At 41.9% G+C, this 21,938-nt stretch overlaps 1 protein-coding gene across 2 annotated transcripts in view; it reads right to left on the reverse strand.

Moving 5' to 3' along the window:
- The window catches only part of KCNH6 (potassium voltage-gated channel subfamily H member 6), a 352,494-nt gene that overhangs the window by 87,870 nt on the left and 242,686 nt on the right, over positions 1-21,938 (reverse strand). For both annotated transcript variants that reach the window (XM_082271267.1, XM_082271266.1), the window contains exons 4-5: positions 21,608-21,819; positions 281-706 (exon numbers count right to left, since the gene is read on the reverse strand). In XM_082271267.1, the coding sequence (XP_082127393.1) occupies positions 281-706; positions 21,608-21,819 (638 nt within the window). The remainder of the gene's footprint in view (positions 1-280; positions 707-21,607; positions 21,820-21,938) is intronic.

Below are 21,938 nucleotides of genomic sequence, written 5' to 3' on the forward strand. Positions count from 1 at the left end.
TTTCTCAGTGGATGCAGACACCTGACCATTACTTTTACCTGCAAGAGATGCTATTCCCATTACTATCACCATTTGTATTGAAGTTATGTATAGCTGCATGGCTAATGTCTACCCTCCTAGAGGCTTTACATATATTTGAGGATATGCCCAGCTGGGTAATGTGCATGGCCTGGCCTCCATGTTAGAGTCTAAAGTGTTTTACATGGTGAGAAAAAAAAGTCTTAAATCATATGTTTTGTTGATTATAAAAGACATTAAAATATATGAAAAGTCAACTCACCTCATCTGAACCTGTCCTGTAAATAAGCAGATCAAAGGGGATGGCTGCCACCATATCTATAAGGAACCAGCCTTTGAAGTAATGGATGGCGATCTTGGCCGGGTGACTAACCACCTCATCATTTATGTTGACATAAGTTGTGCGGAAGTTGATGACAATGTCTATAATGAACATAATGTCCACTATCAGGTCCACAATGTTAAGAGGGTTGCAGGCGTAGCCACACTCCCAGGTTTTCTCCTCCTGCTGATCGTTCAGCAAAAATGCTGCTGAATAAGGGGTAAATATAGCGGTGTAGATGACCAGCAGCAGGATTAACCAGTCCCACACGGCTTTGAAAGGGCTGTAATGGAGGATGGTCCATCGGTGAATCCGCGGTGCCTGCAGCTTGTATTCTGGCAATACGTCTGCCCCCAGGGAAAGTACCTGTGAAGAGTGTAAAGTCAGTTATTGGATCTTAATTACTATTTTATTCTCCTATATTCATTATTGGCTCTTTACATAAACATTAAACTATTTACATCATTCCTTGAATCCAAAGTACCTTGCAATCTTTATCTGTGCCACAATCAAACACATACATTCTGGTCAATGGGTACAAAGATCTAGCAACAATTGACAGTATAGTCCTTAGTAGATACTGGTACCTTAAACCACTTAACGGTTTCCTATGTCTCCAGGGAAATCATTTACAAATTTCTTTGCACAGATTCTGTTAGGCACGCCTGCCTCCTGTGCAGTGGCTCCCACTTACCCTAATGGATTTTTATTTATTTTAAATTATGGTATATGCAATAAAAATGACACAAAGGCAGATGTGTATCCAAAATTCCAATACTGATAAGAAGAGAGCTACAAACTATTACAGGGAGATCCCAAAATATAAAGAAAACAGCAGATAGCTAAGCACACCTGATACCATGTATTAACTAAATGTAGTCTTTAGGTGGGCTGGTTCTTTATAAATGATGTTGTTTATTTGCACCTTCCCTCCACTTCACCTACGTTTTCTAATCCAGGTGGGAGAATCTCATTCTTCCTGTGGTACTTTTATGTATTTTACATTGTGATGAATGAAACAGGAGGAGGGAGACCTGACCTGCCACGGACGGCATGGGATGGTAGACTACAGCAGAGGAATGAAAGAAATGACCCATTAGGTAAAGCACTCATTGAAATTTATTTGTATCTATCTGTCTTTTCTATCTGCCTGCTCTGGACTACAACCCTACCCTAGTGTCTGTTAACATTAAAATCTAATATATAATTAGATAAAGCAATTGTAAATTACCACATGAAAATATTTCACCATACGTGTTGACGATGTATTTAGGTATAATATAGTTCAATTTGTGTCGCCCGTAGCCAGCTGTTAAATAAGGCTTTTCCTCCTGTCTAGCTGGAATAGATAGATGCTAATGCTTATGGACACGATGCACAATCCAGCAAAGGGCAATGGAAAGACAACTGGCTCTTAATTAATCCCAATCAATGAGGGAGCCAGCGGGGTGCATGAGTTTTGTCAGCCATGCAGAAGAGCCCTCCCCCAACCCCTGGGGCCTGTGATTAACCCCTATGTACCCTTGAATTTGCAAGCGATAAAGCATCAAATAAATTCACTGCCAGATAGTTAGAACCCTTACCACTACAAATTTTGAATTACAATATTGTTTTATATACTGTACTTAAATGATATATATCATGAGCCCTGATTAGATTTCACTCTATTTTAGATTCTGCACCTTTGTTGGCTCCAATATTATTCTTATATTAGTTCTGTAAATATCAATATCTTCAAAGGCTCCCCAACTTGGACACTTTTTTAAAGGAGCCTTTGATTTGAAAAGTAACGAAAGATAGAGCAAACATATCTCTGTTCAATATGGCACTTATAGCAAAGTTACCAAAGAAAGGTGAAATAGAGTTGACCAAACAAAGATATACTTAAATTTACCTATACAGCAGAATCTGCCCTTTAACAATAATGGGCTGGGGACAATTGTAGCAAAAGAACCGTCACAGGAAATAGGAAAGTACAAGTGGCAATTAGCTGCAAATTAGGGACAAAGTCTACAGTGTGAATAATAGCCTGTAATTTTGGAATACCCAGTGCCAATTTTACAGCAAATAAATAAAGAAGGTTAATTTTTTTGAGCCACAAAAGTTTTGCAGACCTGTATTCACCTTTTTAAAGATGCAAGTAAAAAATAACCCAAAAGATGTTCTAAATACTAGACATGAACCTAACAGGTCTGGATTTAACATTAGGCACAGAAGGCTTATAGGAAGCAGATACAAATAGGAAGCTTTTTCCTGTATAGTTGTTACACACATTGGGGTGGATTCACTAAAGGCACTGTGGACATGCAGTTGCTCCAATACTTAAAACAATGGGACTAAAGCCCCGTACACACGTACCGATCGTCGGCCGACAGATCGGCCGTCTTTTGTCCAGGGCTGTCGGTGTCTGTTGAAAAGTGCAAAAGACTGCACAAGAATTTTGTTTGCCGACTACAGCCGACTGCAGAAGTGATGTCATGTAATGGTTAACTTTCCCTGTGTTTTTCTTTTCTGAGCATGCCCAGTCTTGCAAATCTGCGGTCTGTCGGCCGAATTCTGTACTGACTGGCGAACAATCGGCCGCTCTGGTGTCGGCATACAAAAATTTTAATGCTTGCATGACAGATTCTTTTCGGCCGAATGTGCGCTGTCGGCTGTCGGAGGCATCATACTAACAAGCCTACAATTGGCAGATTGTGTACGGGCCTTAAGTTTCACTTTGCAAAGAATGCCCAATCCCATGCAAGGAAAATAAATAAAAACTGCATTTTTGTTTGCACACGATTGGATAATAGAAGTCATTAGAGCTTCCCCTCATTTACCAAGCTCTGGGAGCAAGTGCACTGGCAAAGTCTTTTTGCATTTAGTAAATAAACTCCATTATTTCCCATCATAATAAAAAATATAGGCATATCATTTAAGCATATTTACACATCGTCATGATATTGTAAGCAAAGTAAGGACTAGTAAAAACATAAGCGACAATCCTATTGCTTTAGGTGTCAAAGTCAAAATGCCTGGAATCTCCAGTGGAAATCCAGTGCTGGCTACAAGACAGATGGTCCCAAACTTGTGATGTAAACTGTTAATAATGTATAGGTTGCCCGATATTTTCTACAGGAATAGATGCCTAAGATTTGACAAGGAACTGGATGCCAGAAAAGCAAAAAAGCAGAACTTTGAAAGAAATTCAGTTTTCTTTTCTTTTCAGAATTATCACAAGTGGGCTTATTGTTTGGAAAGGGGCTTACAATTGCACAACTGGATGATGGCTGCCACCATAACATTATGTGGAGGTTAAATGTTTTGAGCCTGTTTTGTTTAATTTCTTTAGAAAAGGCAATGCTTTCCCCAAATCACATTTAAGATGGCTGCTTAATGCTACAAGGACAGAAATACTTAGTTTTAAATTTTTGTATGCCATGCCTCTACAACATTCTTTGCACATTCTCCCTGTGTATTGGCAAAACTATTTCTGAGATTACTTTTTCCCACTTTAACAATATGCTGTGACATGCTGTATATTCCAAAAAAGCAAAAACAAAATAGCTTTATGTTTCATATATACTGTAACTTCAGCCTATCATATATTGGGGCCATCTTGTTTATACAGTTTTTTTTTAAGGGATGTATGTATGGTATTAGAAATTGTGCCTGTATCTGGCATGATGTGCCAATGCATATAATTATGTCTGTGGTGGCCGTGATGAGGGGTTATACTGTAATGCTTCAAGTAAATCATGTCTATCCAAATTCAATCTAACTGTGAGTCATTTATCAAGGGAACTGCTTTTTTCGTTGTTGACCTTGGCCTAAATACCAACTATATTGCCAAAAGTATTGTGATGCCTGCCTTTACATGCACATGAACTTTAATGGCATCCCAGTCCTAGTCTGTAGGGTTCAATATTGAGTTGGCCCTCCCTTTACAGCTATAACAGCTTCAACTCTTCTGGGAAGGATGTCCACAAGGTTTAGGAGTGTGTCTATGGGAATGTTTGACCATTCCTCCAGAAGCGCATTTGTGAGGTCAGGGACTGATTTTGAATTAGAGGGCCTGACTGGCAATCTCCACTCTAATTCATCCCAAAGTTGTTCAGTTGGGTTGAGGTCAGGACTCTGTGCAGGCCAGTCTAGATCCTCCACCCCAAACTCGCTCATCCATGTATTTATGGACCTTGCTTTGTGCACTGGTGTGCAGTCATGTTGGAACAGGAAGGGGCCATCCCCAAAATGTTCCCACTAAATTGGGAGCATGAAATTGTCAAAAATGTATTGGTATGCTGACGTCTTAAGAGTTCCCTTCACTGGAACTAAGGGGCCAAGCCTAACTCCTGAAAAACAACCCCACACCATAATCCCCCTGCCACCAAATGATTTGGACCAGTGCACAAAGGAAGGTCCATAAAGACCTGAGTCCTGACCTCAGCCCGATAGAACACCTTTGGGATGAGGAGAGCGGCAACTGCGAGCCAGGCCTTCTCATCCAACATCAGTGCCTGACCTCAGAAATGTGCTTCTGGAAGAATGGTCAAACATTCCCATAGATACACTCCTAAACCTTGTGGAAAGCCTTCCCAGAAAAGTTGAAGCTGTTATAGCTGCAAAGGGTGGGTCAACTCAATATTGAACCCTATGGACTAAGACTGGGATGCCATTAACCACTTCTGGACCAGAAGGATTTACCCCCTTTATGACCAGGCCATTTTTGCGACACGGCACTGCGTTACTTTAACTGACAATTGCGCGGTCGTGCAACGCTGTACCCAAATAAATTGATGTCCTTTTTTTCCCAGAAATAGAGCTTTCTTTTGGTGGTGTTTGATCACCTCTGTGATTTTTATTTTTTGCGCTAAACAAAAAAGAGTGACAATTTTGAAAAAAAAATATATATTTTTACTTTCTGCTATAAAACATTCCCAAAAAAAAAAATTTAAAAGTCATTTTTTTTATCATTTTATGCTAATTTGTATTCTGCTACATATTTTGGTAAAAAAAAAATCCCAATAAGTGTATATTGATTGGTTTGTGCAAAAGTTAAAGCATCTACAAACTAGTGGAAAGATTTATGTCATTTTTATTTATTTATTTATTTATTTTTTTACTAGTAATGGCAGCGATCAGCGATTTTTAGCGGGACTGCAACATTACGGCAGAGAGATGGGACCCCTAACTGACAATTTTGACACTTTTGGGGGGACCAGTGACATTACTACAGTAATCAGTGCTAAAAATATGCCCTGTTACTGTACTAATGACACTGGCAGGGAAGGGGTTAACACTGGGGCAATCAAAGGATTAAATGTGTCCCTAGGGGGGTGCTTTCTAACTGTGGGGGGAGGGGGGACGGGTTGCTGCATGAACACAGAGACCTGTGTTCTTAAATAAGAGGAACACAGGATTCCTGTGTTCATACCTGACAGAACAGCGGTGGAATGAATAAGAGCGGAGACTGCGAGCCAGGCCTTCTTGTCCACCATCAGTTCCTGACCTAAGAAATGGCAGACCGCCGTTCTGTCTCCACGAGGAGCGGTCGTGGGTGCCCGGCGGCAATCGTGGCCGCCGGACCCGCTGATTGGCTCCCCCTGTGGCCAATGTGGCATGCGCGCGCCCCCGCTAGCGGTCCCACGAAGCGACGTACGGGTACGTCGTTTCGCGGGACAGAGCCGACCTGCTGCAGTAAAACGACGGCAGCTGGTCGGCAAGCGGTTAAAGTTCATGTACGTGTAAAGGCAGGCATCCTAATACTTTTGGTAATATAGTGTATGTATAAAGACCTATAATTTGCATGCAAAAATGTTTCATGTAAAGCAGGTACCTACAGGAGTACCTGCATGTAACTACAGGAGTATGCTTTGCTTTGCTTTCATCTAGTGGTATTTTTGAAGCAGTGTAGACAACAGGTCCACAGTCAACTTTAGACCACACTGGTCATTTGCACTGCCCTCTGGACCAACCACCCCCCAACCCCATGTATGTGTATTTCTGGTGACGGGTATTTATGTGGCCTGATGGTAAACTTACGGCCAAAAGTTCCCACAATGGGCAGCTACTGTTAATCATTTGAAAGTGCCTTCACCTATAAAAATCTAGTGCTAGCGTATAGAGCCTTCCTGAGTCCCAAAACTCTAACGTGGCCAGTTTACACTTTATGCTTGTTGCAACCTTTTTTTAAGTTACTTGCTTTATATCATAGGGTAACATGCTCTCTTGCCTTTCAATTCACTTTGATAACAAAAACTGGAGGAACGAAAATATTTTTTTCCTAAATGCAATCATCGACTTTCCAACCTAGGATAGAAAAACGGCAGCTGAAATTTGGCAAAGTGATGAATCCATTTTTATAAAGCTGCGGTATTATTGCCTCTCTACTTGTATGCCTTGTTTGTAAACAAGGCCAAATGGAAGTTATAACCTCCTAGAAAACTGTTTTTTAGGCTCCGTTCACATGTCAGCGTATGGATCGCGGCCCGAACCGCCGCGGTTCCGCCCGCGATCTGGAGATTATTGCAAATCGCGGGACGCCTGTGCGTTGCCCGTTAATTTGCAATAGCCCCCCAAACGCTGAGCGATGTTGCCGCAATTTCCGCCTGCCAAATCGCGGTAACATCGCGAAAAAAAAAAATCACGGGACGCATTACGCCCAAAAAAGTACAAGAGCTTCTTTGGAGCGTATTGCGTCCCGCGATTTTTTTTGCGCGATGTTACCGCGATTCGGCAGGCGGAAATCGCGGCAACATCGCTCATTGCAAATCAACGGGCAACGCACAGGCGTCCCGCGATTTGCAATAATCTCCGGATCACGGGCGGAACCGTGTCGGTTCTGCCCGCGATCCATACGCTGACATGTGAACGGAGCCTAAAGATGTATATATTTATATGTTCATAAACTGATACAGTGGTTCATTTACTCCTATCATAGGATGTGAATGCAAATATTTAAAGCATACTGAACTGGTAGTTTGTATTTTCTTGGCACAGTAGCATTGTTGGAGTGCATGTTAATCACCAAATGTTTAATAGAACAAAGCACTAACTAATAGAATCCTTTGCAGTGTCAGATGTTAGGTGAGGAACTGAGAGCAGCGTACGGTTTTAACACCATGGTGTTAGTACTGTTTCCGTCTTAGCTGTGCTATATAAATGTTTAGCAGAACAAGTGTTAGGCTTACAGAATCCTCACAGGTTTTGCAATGGCAAAAAGTTGTTTAAATATCAAGTGAAAATAAACAGAATTGACATCTGAGCAACATAGAATCAAAGGGACTTACACAACAAAGGGAAAGGACTGGCAAACAGACTGTTTGGAACAAATACATCTGCTTTATATTTATATCATCAATGCAAGTCATGAATTTTATCCCTTTTAACAAAGCAAAACAGAGCAAATAATAAAATAAATACAGAAAGAGACATGGAGGATTAGGGTAGGGTATCACCTACCTCCCAGGCATATGCACAGGTAGGTTGTTTAGAGTGCTCAGCCACAGATCAGAGCCAGGATAAACTGTCACTATACAGAGATGCTTGTATGATGTTATGGTTTGCACAACACCCCCTCCAGCTCATCCCAGAACCCCTCCTCCCTGCTCAATATAACTCTGCGCTCATATTTACCCAGGGATAAATGAAAAGGGGGGAGAATGGTCTGGTTAGAATACAACATTGACAGGAAAGTCGTTCTGTATTAACTGTTGACTAGATACATGAACAAAACAGAGCAGTCCTCTCTGGCAGGGCACTGGACTCCACCAGCAGAGACAAGAGCTTTGCGGAAAGAAGGGCAAAGCGGATAATTTGACAAGGTGGTAAGAAAAGGTGTCAGGCTGTAAAAACTGCAAAAGAGTCGCAGATGCCCCCCAGCACCCACCCTGCATGCACTTACCGGCTTCAGCTGTTTTTTTAGACTCATGCTTCAGGTGTTTGTGTGACAATGAGACACATTCGCAGCTCTGCCCTATATGACATCACTTCTCCAAATAAACGCTGTCCTACCTCTCTATCTGTCTCTGCATCACCCACCCTCTGCCCTCTCTCTTTCCTTTTCTTCTCCCCAACCTATTTTTCCTCCCTACTCCTCTGTGTCTCTCATCTTCACCCCTACTGTGAAAGAAGGAAGGTATGCTGCTGATTAATGCAAGAGATTTATCAAATCTCATCAACATTATTTTTGGAGAAAGGAGTTCTCAAGTACTTTTAGCAGAGATGCAGTAAACACGTGTCTTTGCACCCGACATACACCAGACGGGGAGATACTGTGATTTGTTACATACAGTATATGGCTGTTGGAAAGAATTCCCAGCTAAATCAGCAACTTAAAGAAACACGGAGACAGGAAGTCTCAGAGGAAAAGAAGAGAGCAACAGTTTATAGGAAAAAACACTGAATATATTGTCAGTCCATCAGTAGATAGATTATGTCACTTAGACATACACATGCCCTGTGGCAAATCTGTATAGGGGCCAAGTAATGGAGGACATACACAGATACTTTTTTAATGTATAATTTAGTATTTTCATTATATCAATTAAAATAATGGGTCATAGGCAATCATTAGCATTATATAAAGTGATACTAAAGTCTCTTTTTTTTTGCTTAAAAATAAAAAAACATGTTATACTTACCTGCTCTGTGTAGTGGTTTTGCACAGGGCAGCCCAAATTTTCATACGAGTGCCCCCACAGCAAGCAGCTTTCCTTGGGGGCACCAGAGCCAAGCCGCAGCTCTGTGTGTCCATTCAGACACAGAGCGGTGGCTAGGCCCCACCCCCTCTCTCTCCTCATTGGCTCACTGACTTTGAATGACAGCAGCGGGAGCCAATGGTGCCCTGCTGCTGTCTCAGTCAATTAGGAGGGAGAGTCCTGGGCAGCCGACTCTCTCCTACAACATCCCTGGATAGAGATGGGCTCAGGTAAGTAATGGGGGGGGATGAAGGGGGCTGCTGCACACAGAAGGATTTTTTATCTTAATGCATAGAATGCATTAAGATAGAAAAACCTTCTGCCTTCACAATCACTTTAAGTTTTGGCTGTTGTGCATGACTATACAGAATTAAGCAAAATGTTTCTCATGTTTTGATACTGAACTTTATGTACACTCTTATGAATTAAAAAATATGTTACCCCAACATTTCATAATACTGATATCTGTCTGTTGTGCCATGTGCTTGTGTAAAAAAGTATTCAGTTCCTCTTCGTATTGTTTCCTTTGTGTGAAATATCTGGTGATCCTGTCAGTCCCCCGCTTTCCTATTTCAAACTGACCACGCTAGGCATAGAAGCACATCCTTCCAAGTGTGGTCAGTTTTCTGGCTGTGCTGGAAGCCTGTCCCCCAACAATCAGACTTGTGCTGACATGCCCCCCCTGTACCACCATTTATTGGGAAGATTTGTGTACTGTTGTTTCCCCTCTCCCACCTCTGTAAGCCTCTAATGGTTTTGCACAGAGCAGCCCAGATCCTTCTCTTCCGAGGTCCCCTGCTGGTTGCTCCTGGTTCCTCCCCCGCCGAGTGCCCACCACTGCTGCTTGCTATGGGGGCACTAGTATAGGCTAGCTCCCGAGCTGACTCTGTGTGTCCATAGGTATAGACTAGGAAGGTCTGCTTTGACCTTTAGACCCCATTCACACTAGCGTGACTTGTCAGGCGACCAAGTCGCCTGACAAGTCGCGGTGGGTCGCTCGCCATTGATTAGCACAGGACCCGTTCTAATAGGAGCGACACAAGTCGCTCCGACTTAGAAAAAGGGTCCTGTACTACTTTGGGGCGACCTGGAGGCGACTTGCATTGACTTCAATGATATGAAGTCCGTGCAAGTGGCGCCGAGGTCGCGGTGCACCACGACTTCACAAGTCGCCCCACCAAGTCGTGTCGCCCCTGTCTGAACGGGGTCTCGGTGAACCCTAATTCATTTTTATTAACTCATTTGTTCGCTTTTCCCCTGATTTTTTTGTATGTCAAATTTGGTTAAGTGCACACTTTGGCATCCTCACCTTAGGAGCCAGAGGCCCTTGTCCCAGTACTCTAAACGACCCCATTCACATGTTAAAGTGCATTAATGGAAGTGTACGCTTGAATGTGCGCTGTAAACTTGCAGTAAGTAGGTTGTTACTATCATTAATAAAGGTCAATTTACTAATATACAATTGTGATTTACCATAGTAATTATTAGCAAGGCTTGAAAATGATAAACAGGTGCTAAAAATATTGACCATTATGGGACAAAATGCATGTTTGTAGAATAGATAAGTAAATAAAGCCTCATTGTCACTGGGCAGGGAAAGGGAGCTGAGCACATGAATTGCCAGCTGGTGATCACTGTCATTTGGCGGTGATCACCTGACATTGCAGTACTGCCTAAATAATGCTGCTTTACAGAAGAGGAATGGTTTCTTACGGTCTCTAATGTCAAGGAGATTGCTGTACTGTGATAAAGCACTTTAGCGATGTGAAAGAAAAACTTATGCCTCCTGATTAGAATCACAAAGGCACAAAATGACCCCAGTATGAAAGAGTTAAGAATTTGTGAGCGATACAATAGCATTTTAAGGATTAAATAAGACAGTGAAAAGGATGGGCTTGATTTATTGCTTTGCAGTTTTGGATTGTGTGTGTGTCTATGTAAGATGAAACCTGACAAACTCCAGAATCATTTTGAAGAGGTTTACTCAGCCCCATGAGATCAGCACCTAGAGCTCCCCTTGATGGTTGGAGCGATGCCTGAAAGGCCATTAGGAACATGGGTGCCAATTCCTTAAAGGCACACTAAATCTTATAAAGTTGTTTCACTATGGTGATGGAATATTGTTTAAACACTTAATTTTTATCTTTAGGTTTTATCAAAATGCTACACTCACAATAAACCAAAAAGTGGAACTGCAAGGCTTGTTCTTGCACTAGAGTCTGAAAGCTTACAGGAAGTGTCCATGGAGATCCTATCTGTTTGCCCAACGCAGATGTAACCTTATGCAAAACTAGACTGCACATGCTAAGAAGTCAGAATTCCTTTTATGTAAGAAAAAATAACACAAAAGCAGTGATTATACCATCATGTGCTGTTTAATAAAAGGAACATATACCCTAAAGTGGATTTCCAGGGAAACAATACCCCTGTCTGTTTGTGACTCATATGTGTTGTAGGAGAACCCCCTTCCCATAGATCCTAGATATCTTAGAACAAACGTACAAAGGTCAGAGTTTTCCTTTGGGTTAATTGAGCATGGCCCCAGACCACACCCTGGAATTCTTTTATTGATAATGCCAATATAGTGAAATACAAATAATGAACAATTTAGGAGGCTTGAAAACTTATACTATTTATTAAGAAGGCCCCCTACAGGAGGATTTGGACATTGTCAAACAAAACATTGACCGACCCAGTATAAGCCCTCCCATTCCAGCACGCATGAGTCCTAGGTGGGTGGAAGTCTTTTCTCTAATGAGAAAAGTTTAACCAAAAATTACTAGACATTTTTTTATTTTTTCCTGTTTTTTTTTTTTAAATCAACATCCCCTTCATGCTGTTTGAGCAGGTCTCTATTTTCAGCTGTTTTGATCGGCGTATCCTCAGCACTAGCTTTAGAGATTGTGCCTGGACCCAGGTGGACTGGACGATTGCGGGACTAGCCTGGATTATAATCTGAGACCAGACTTGAGAGTACTTTATTAGTTAGCTGTGGAGCACTTTCTGGGACAGAAATGTGGCACAGCCTCTGGTGTGACCCAGCCTCTGAAGACTCACTACCTCGTTATTATGATGGTTGGACATCCTTTTCCCCATTTTTTTATTGGTTTACTGCAGAAAGGTTTAATGCTGAAGGACTGAGCAATAATCCCTTTTGTTTCCACAATTTTGCTTGCGGTAACATCTTCCCGCCACTGCTCCTTATCTCAAGTGACAAAGGGATCTTCCTCAGTTGGTCTCTGCTGTCTGCCTACAGTAACCTGGTAACCTTCCATCAACTGAATCCCTCCTGCTATCAGCAGCAAGTTGTAAGTACCCAAGACTTAGTCTTCTACCCAAACTACATTGCCTCGCAGCGCAATATGTCAGATCACAGACACATGGGTAGCAATCCCGCTAAAATGGATTATCCACTAACAGTTTCAGCGCTGTCTGCAATGCATCCACCCACCCAAGCCTGACACTGATAGTCTGGAATGCTGTCCTCTGCCTTTGAGCCTGCAGTTGTCTCCCAGGAGAATTCCACAGCAGTATGAGTCCCCAAGACGACCTTCCTGGTAAACCTGCTAATTCCGGATGACTGGGACACTTCTGATAAGCCCTCCACTCCTCCCAAATGTTTGGTAATTTTTTACGTGTTTGAGGAGTCTTTTATTAAGAAGTGGGTTGTTCTGGCTGTAGACCAGACAGTATTTTGTCTTAGTAAAGCACTAACGATCCCTGTTTTCCCTAATATATCCCATTCCCGCCGATAAACATTTGGAATTTCTTTTAAAAATGTTGTTTCTCTGGCTGGCCCTGCCCTACAACCTATCTTGGACTTGATGCTAGTCTGTCAGTTTTTACTGGAATGAACTAGGGCCATAAGAAGGTTTTACGTTTCCCTCCAATTTGATCCACTGTTTATGCAGCGTTTAGAGCTTATGCCAGCAGGTATTGCATTGATGGGTTAGTAAATAAGATCTCTTTTTACAGTATGAGTCTCCTGTTGGTGAATACATCGATGACTCCTCAGCTGAAATGCTGGTCTGTGGAAAAGGCATGCAAAAAGTGTTTGCTAGGCATCCCGTTCAAGCGGCAGCATCTCTTTGGAGTTTCCTTAGACACCTTCATTAAGGATGTCATTCGGGGGTAAGAAACTCAGGCCTCAGGAAGGAATGACTCATGCCCCCACCTTTAACTAAGAAGAGTTACTTTCATTACTCCCAGGCTATAACCTCAAAAAGCCAGTTGCCTAGTTCAGCCATGAACTCCAAACCCCTCAAACCTGCTGACAAATCTTCATCAGCAGCAAAGGACAAATCCATTTTCCAAAGTTAAGGGGGGGCGTCTGTTAGTCTTGGGTACAGGAGGTGGTTTCCAAGGGCTATCACAGGTTCTGACATACAAGGTGTTGCGGACAGTTCAGACCTTTGGAGTATCTTGATCTCATTCTAGATTTAGCTCAAGCCAGTTATTCTTCCCCATGAGAAACTTTTACCTCTCTGCTACCAGACATGGGTGTCCGTTTTTGAACCGGACAAAAGCCGTTATCCTTAGGATCATGGCTGATCTCTGGTGAATACCGGTTTATGAAGCGGAGATGTTCTCCGCTTCACATCACAGTACATGACCGTTCTGTCACAAACGGTCAGTTTATGGAAGTGAGATCTGAAGATCTCACAGCCGTTACTCAGAAATATCTCCCTCCCAGATTCTCCAGCTCAGAGCTGGAGAATCTGGACGAGAAGCTGGTGCAAATTGCAAATTGAGGAAGAAGACTTCTTTCTTCCTTTATATCAGCACCAGTGGGTTAAAAATGTATATAAAAAAAAATATATATATATTGTGGGAGATTAGCTCGGTGGCGGGTGTGGATGACCCCTTGGGGGGGTTCGTTACACAAGGAGATAGCCGAGAAGTGGTTGCAAACAACAGTTTGGTTTATTCATGCAATTTTCTTCACCAGACTGCAAGCGTCAAAAACATCCAAAATAAAATAAAACACAAAATAAATCCTTGCCACTGTGGGCGGCTACCTTCTCACACACAGGAACCTATCTAAGGAAGTCTGTCCCCAACCTACTGTTGGGCCGACTTGGCTGATCATACAGCAGACTCTCAATAGTCCATGTTTTATCTCTTCACCCAACAAATGTCCATTGAACATGTCCCTTTTCCTCTTCACATTGAACATGTCCCTTTGCTTTTCTCTTCACATAGAACACATTCCTTTGTTTGTCTCTTCACATAGCAACCATTCCTTTGCTTGTCTCTTCACATAGAAAACAGTTCATTTATTTCTTTTCACATAGAAATAGTCCAGACCTCACCTTGAGTAGTCTTCACACTTTTTACCCTCCTCAGCGCACATCGCTTCAGGAGGTCTTCCCCATGCTCACACAGCTTCAGGGGGCACACATCTGACTGTCCTCCTCTCCCCAGCTCACACAGCATCAGGAGGCAGCAATCCATCTCCCAAGCTCACACAGCATCGGGAGGCACACATCTGACTGTCCTCCTCTCCCCAGCTCACACAGCATCAGGAGGCAGCAATCCTTACACTTCCTTTGGACAAATTATAGAGGCCTTAACTTCCTCATTCCGAATAGCTGAATGATTTTCAACTTCTTTACACCTTCCTGCTGCCTTTGCAGCCGACACCCTATAGTAATTGGTGAATTTTCTAAACCAAGCAGAAGTGTATCTCCTGTCTGTGACAACATCCACAGATTTACCTGACTTCCTGTCACAATATATATTTATACATGTATGTGTATATATATACAGTATATGTTGTGTATATAGATAGATAGATAGATAGATAGATAGATAGATAGATAGATAGATAGATAGATAGATAGATAGATATAGATCTATATATAGATATATATATAGGGAGAGAAATATGTATACAGTATCTCACAGTGAGTACACCCTTCACATTTTTGTAAATATTTTATTATATCTTTTCATGTGGCAACACTGAAGAAATTACACTTTGCTACAATGTAAAGTCGTGGGTGTACAGCTTGTATAACCGTGTACATTTTACCCCCCTCAAAATAGGTCAACACACAGCCATTAATATCTCAACCGCTGGCAACAAAAGTGAGTACACCCCTAAGTGAAAATATCCAAATTGAGCCCAAAGTGTCAATATTTTGTGTGGCCACCATTATTTTCCAGCAGTGCCTTAGCCTTAACCCTCTTGGGTAAGGAGTTCACCAGAGCTTTACAGGTTGCCACTGAAGTCCACTTCCACGCGACATCACAAAGCTGCTGGATGTTAGAGACCTTGCGCTCTTCCGCCTTCCGTTTGAGGATGCCCCACAGATGCTCAATAGGGTTTAGGTCTGGAGACATGCTTGGCCAGTCCATCAGCTTTACCCTCAGCTTCTTTAGCAAGGCAGTGATCGTCTTGGAGGCGTGTTTGTGATCGTTACCATGTTGAAATGCTGCCCTGCGGACCAGTCCCTGAAGGGAGGGGATCATGCTCTGCTTCATTATGTCACAGTACATGTTGGTATTTATGGTTCCTTCAATGAACTGTGGCTCCCCAGTGCCGGCAGCATTCTTTCAGCCCCAAGACCATGACACTCCCACCACTATGCTTGACTGTAGGCAAGACACACTTGTCTTTGTACCCCTCACCTGGTTGCCGCCACACACGCTTGACACCATCTGAACCAAATAGGTTTATCTTGATCTCATCAGACCACAGGACATAGTTCCAGTAATCCATGTCTTTAGTCTGCTTGTCTTCAGCAAACTGTTTGTGGCTTTTCTTGTGCATCATCTTTAAAAGAGACTTCCTTCTGGGACGACAGCCATGCAGACTAATTTGATGCAATGTGCGGCGTATGGTCTAAGCAATGACAGGCTGACCCCCCCACCCCTTCAACCTCTGCAGCAATGCTGGCAGCACTCATACATCTATTTCCCAAAGACAACCTCTGGATATTATGTTGAGCACGTGCACTCAACTGCTTTGGTCGACCTTGGCATGCCCTGTTCTGAGTGGAACCTGTCCTGTGCCACCGTGCTGCAGCTCAGTTTTAGAGTCTTGGAAATCTCCATATAGCCTAGGCCATCTTTATGTTGAGCAACAATTATTTTTTTCAGATCCTCAGAGAGTTCTTTGCCATGAGGTGCCATGTTGAAATTCCAGTGACCAGTATGAGAGAGTGAGAGCGATAACACCAGATTTAACACACCTGCTCACCATTCACACCTGAAACCTTGTAACACTAATGAGTCACATGACATGAAAATGGCTAATTGGGCCCAAATTGGACATTTTCACTTTCACAGGCTCCTTTCACACAGCAGTCCGTCAAACGAACTCCGCTTTTCTCAGCGGGGGATTGAGCCGCCGATCCCCCGCTGAGCAGGAGGATGACAGCTGTGTCTCCGCGCTGTGTGTGGAGACACAGCTGTCAGTTCCCCATGCATCTCTATGGGGGAAATCGGATGGGAACGGACCGTCAGTCCGTTCTCATCCGATCCTATCCGATCCGCTGGACGGATGGAAAATAGGGTTTTCATCCGTCCAGATTTGACGGATCGGATCGGGTGTCAGCGGACATCGGACATGTCTCCGCTGACATCCGATCCCCCATAAAGATGCATGGGGGGACCGTTCAGATCCGCCAAAAAAACGGACAGGCGGATCTGAACGGTCCACCTGTGTGAAAGGGGCCTTAGGGGTGGACTCACTTTTGTTGCCAGCGGTTTAGACATTAATGGCTGTGTGTTGAGTTATTTTGAGAGGACAGCAAATTTACACTGTTATACAAACTGTACACTCACTACTTTACATTGTAGCAAAGTGTCATTTTTTCTGTGTTGTCACATGAAAAGATATAATATATTTACAAAAATGTGAGGGGTGTACTCACTATTGTGAGATACTGGATAGATAGATAGATAGATAGATAGATAGATAGATAGATAGATAGATAGATAGATAGATAGATAGATAGATAGATATTTAGTTATCATTTGTCAGAACATGTCATTACATGTTCTTTTAAACTTTGGCTTCACTTTTTAAACTGGACGGCACTGTAATCTCATAATATCTTGGGGGATTACAGGCAGTCCACCCAGTTTTACATGGATCTCGGCCGTTTTCAGAGGAAAAACTTGTCCTTTGTTCTCCCTCTGAGAACTGAAGTTCTCTGCTTCATAAACTGGCTGCAGAGGAGATAATTTTCGTCTGAGAACTGCCGGTTTATTAAAAGTACACCATTGACTCTTCAGTCTAGGGGCTTGATTTACTAAAGGCAAATAGGCTGTCCACTTTAAAAGAGCTTAGTAAATGTAATGAAATTTCACTTTTCAAAGAATACCCAATCATGTGACTGGGTGATGGAAGTCAGCAGGGTTTCACCTCACTCAGTAAGCTCTGGGGAAAATTCCCTTGCAAGTGCAACATTCCTTGCAAAGTGAACCACCTATTTGCCTTTAGTAAATCAACCCCCAGGCATCACTTTACTCTTTGCTTACACATGACAGTCCTGTGGCTGATGGTAGCCTACATATGAGGCAATACAGTTTGACTAGTTTCACTCCAGTCCCCTATAACTCAAAATTTCTTAGTGGAGGGACAAATTGGTGCAGGCTCTAGATTTTTTCAGAGTGCTTGGATCCGGGGCATGGACTCTACACACAGAGAGGTTTCTGGACCTGTGTCTCAGAATCCAGACATGGACCACTTGGTCTCTCAGTTCAACAACAAACTGGACAGGTTTGAATCCCGGTACAGAGATCTTATGGCAGAAGAACTAGATGCACTTGCAGCTTAGCTGGATCAGTACAGCCTGATCTACACTTTTCCTGCCCTGAAACTTCATCCTCGTCTGCTCTGCAGGATTAAGGTGAAGGGCATTCTGGTGATTCTCATAGATGATCCTCAATGTGTGGGAGGAATCCTGATCTTTTTGCAATCAGACCTGGATCAGAATTTGGTCCTTGAGTACCATAAATAGTCAGATCTTGATGCTTGCAATCTTGTTCCAGAGACTGCTGACCTCCCATTCTTTGATTAAGACCTTTGTACAGGGTATCTCTAATAAAGCTCCCCTTGTGCACTCACCTGTAATTCTGTGTGATTTGAATTTGGTTCTCCCAGCACTTTAAAAACCACCCTTTGAATGTATCCCCTCTTTCCACCCCTACTCATAGGGTTGCTTTCCTTGTTGATACGACCTTTGTGAGGTGTGTGTCTGAGTTGGTGGCTTTGTCCTGTAAAGAACCATTTTTGGTCTTACACAGGGACAAGGTTGTGTTAAGACCTATAGTCTCCTTACTTCCTAATGTAGTTTTGGCTTTTCACCTTAACCAGGTATTTGAAGGGGTGGTTTACATAGCTATCAAAAGTCTGATTTACCAAAATTGTTGATTGTTGCTGTATTCAATCTTGTCACTACAAACGCATTTTGTGTAGTCATCTATCTGGTAGTGGCCTGGAATAAACACTAGATGGAGCTGGTGTCATATTAGAGTGACACATCAAAACTCGATCAGCAACATGTTTAGGAGTTAAGCAAGCGATACGGTATTAGGAAATATGTAATAATATCTATAAGCATGCATAAGTGGTTACACGTGTTTATTAGAGGTAATAAGAAAGTTAATAGGAAAATATTTAAGCTGCCATTATTCTCCCCATTCTGAAAATGCTAGTTGACTTGCTGTGTCTGGCTTCAATAAATGCCTAATCACAAACCAAGAATAAACATTCAGCTAGTGATACTTGGTGTGGGTCAGGGACTCAGAAGGAATTGCTGCCAATTCAGCGTAACCAGTAACCAGCATTTTCATGTCATTCATTGCCCCAATAGTTTTCTTAGGGACGGTTTGCTTTAATGTATATGAAATATATTGACACATTGCCATTACCAATTCAATATTTAGTCAACTGACTTATGATAACTACTTAGGACCCATTTGCACTTCTGTTGCCTGTTGCAGTCCATTAACATATGTGTGCTGCAACACATGATAACATCTGTTGTATTAGGTCAATGGACATGCCATTTTGCCGATGCACTACACCACAGCCCACCACAAAATATTGTAATGTGAATAGCAATTCGTTTACAAATGCGTAAAGCGTTGATGCAAATTACAGGTATGGATGGGCCCTGATGCATTTACTTTATTTTATTTTTAGAACCTATATAACAAGGACATATAGAGTGCTTTAGAGAGCACATAGATCCAGTTCTATCATATTAATACTAAGCAATGAAAAAGGCCATAAAATCCATAGCCAAAAGTTTTTCATTTTGTTTTGGATAGAATAGGGAAGGGATAGAATCATTGTCAGGTTTCATTAGTTGTCTGTGACCTATGATATCCCTTTACTTTGTCTCCTGGAGACAAAGCAGGTAATCAACTGAAGTATTTTTAAACTTAAGATAAGTATGCTATTTCCCCTTACCTGATCTGGTGAAAAACCATAAAAATGTGGACTTCCCTTCACTTTCTGTTTCAATGACAATAGTAAGCAGGACACATAGAAAGGGTTTAAATCCCATGGAGTTCAAAGACCATAATAAAATCCTGACAGAGTTTCTAACTTTTCCCTAATCTATCCAAAATGGAAAAGAACAGTTTGGGCTATAGATGTCATTCAACAGATGCAAATGATGCATTTTAAAATGTATTTAGAATTATTTGTATATACTTTAAAGACTTTAAGGAAGAATTCCAGAATTCATAGTTACACTGATCTGGCTCGGACCAATGTAACTGCATTTATCATACCTGTGGGTCCCCCTAAAAGCTGGAAATTACTGCAGTAGACACTGCTACTACAGTGATCTCCACTAGCGTCCGGGTCTGTGCTGAGCAGCTGCCCAGCTACATTGTGACCACAGGAGGTTGGCTCCTAGACACAGGTGCCATTCAGAGAATGTTTTTCATCCTCTCAATGAATGCAAAGCATTCTCTGATTAGACAAAGTGGAGGACCTGATGTCACTGCCCCATCTCTCTACCTAGTTCAAGTGGACAGTGATTTCCAGCTTCTAGAGGGAACCCACAGGTATGGTATATGCATAGTTACATCGATCCAAGCTGGACCAATGTAACTATGTATAAAATGCCACTCCTGGAATTCTTCTTAAGTCATTTTTTGCTTCATTACAATATTACCTTAAAATGATGTTACTTATAGTTTACTGAACCTGGAATATTAAACTAAACATGTGTTTTTTTCATGGGAGGCTTTAAAGCATATGTTCCCTTATTGTGCTCTGGCAGAACAGCAAACGGAAGGTAAATATAAGCAGCCTGTAGACATTGCATGCATCCATGCTTTCCATACATTGCACTGGTTCACTTTAAAGTATGCCTTACCTAACTAGTCTTAAAAACACTCCTTAACTCCTCCTAAAACCTATTCTGACTAACTTGTGTAATAAAAAAAAGGTCTGCATACTTATCTATTTTCAGGCCGCTCCTGTCCAGTCATATTATCCGGCTGCCCTGTCTCAGCCAGCGTCACTGCAGGGGAGAGGAGGGAGCACCATCAATGAATGGGCCATACTAAGCCTATGGGTGACATCACTGCTCTCAGGCATAGCCATTGTCTGGCGCTCTTTGCATCCGGCGCTGGCTGACACAGGGAAGATTATGTGACTGAATCAGAGCAGGCTGAAAATAGGTAAGGAACGGAGCTTTCCTACACAGGTTAGTCAGAATAGGTGTTATTAGGGGGAAGGAAGCATTTTTAAGACTAGTTAGGTAAAGCCTGGAATTCCACTTTAAGGTTCTTTCGTTGTTATTCTATTTCTTATAAATCCATTTCCTTTGTGAGCACTGTCCGCAAATGTGTTTGAACTGTTATATACTGACAAACATAATGCTTTTTATTTCCTTAAAAATTTAATAGAGCTTTAAAAGCTTTAAAAAAGCATGAAATGGACTTCTAAGTAGTTCATTTCCGTTATTAGGTCAGGGCGCCAGAAAGCCTAAGTCTTACCCTGCGTCAGAAAAGCATGTCTACTTCCCTTTTGTTGCACTAATAGAATCATTATAATTTATTACCAAGAAGATGCTTTTATGTGCACATATTTATGAGGATGTTTGTTTGTGTGGTTGAGGTTAATAATAAGGTGAGGATCTCAGGACAACATAGTTTGCATTTTGCATTCGATTCCAGAAGAATTTAGCGAAGTTCCTATTGCCAATCATTCTTACCCTCTACCCCAAAATTCTGTACAGTTTTTAAAATATAAATGAGTTCTGCTACATCTAAATTGGCTACAGCCATCTCTTTGTTGATGATGCTCACAGCATGTTGAAGTCAGTGAGTGTTGCATTGCTCAAATCCATAATACATTCCTTCAGTTCAAAAAATACATCAAACACACTAATATTAGCAAAAATGTATCAAAAACAGCTAGACTTACTGCACTATTAAATCAGGAATTCCTGTATAATATTTATTTTTCTCAGAGGTGCATGCAAGCAAAAGGTTTCAAAGGGGTGGCACTTACCCAAGTCCCCTCTTCCAATGGGGTCTGTTGGTAGTTGTATGTTTTGCTTAAAAAAAAAAATATTTTCAAATAAAAACCAGACCTGGAAACACTTACCTGGGTCACCTTCTCTGTGACATTCTGCGTTCTCTCAAAGGCGTTACTAGGAGCCACAATCTCAATTTCTGTGGTTGAAGCTGATCGATGCTTTTCTAAGTTGAACTCTACGAAGTTGAGGGTAAACTGGGGTATCTGGCTGATGGTTCTGTATCTCATGAGGTCAGACTCATTGGAGGAGTTCAAGAAGCCTGGCTTCATTTTCGCCCCCTCTAAGAAAAAGAAAGTTTTGACAATATTGTCACAAAATGTAGGCCATAATAATAGAAAACAGGAAGAAAAGTTAAAGAAAAAAAAAATAGCAAAAAGGATAGCCTGGGTGGGCATTTTA

Source organism: Pelophylax lessonae (genome assembly GCF_965119305.1).
Source record: "Pelophylax lessonae genome assembly, chromosome: 11".
NCBI classification, from domain to species: Eukaryota; Metazoa; Chordata; class Amphibia; order Anura; family Ranidae; genus Pelophylax; species Pelophylax lessonae.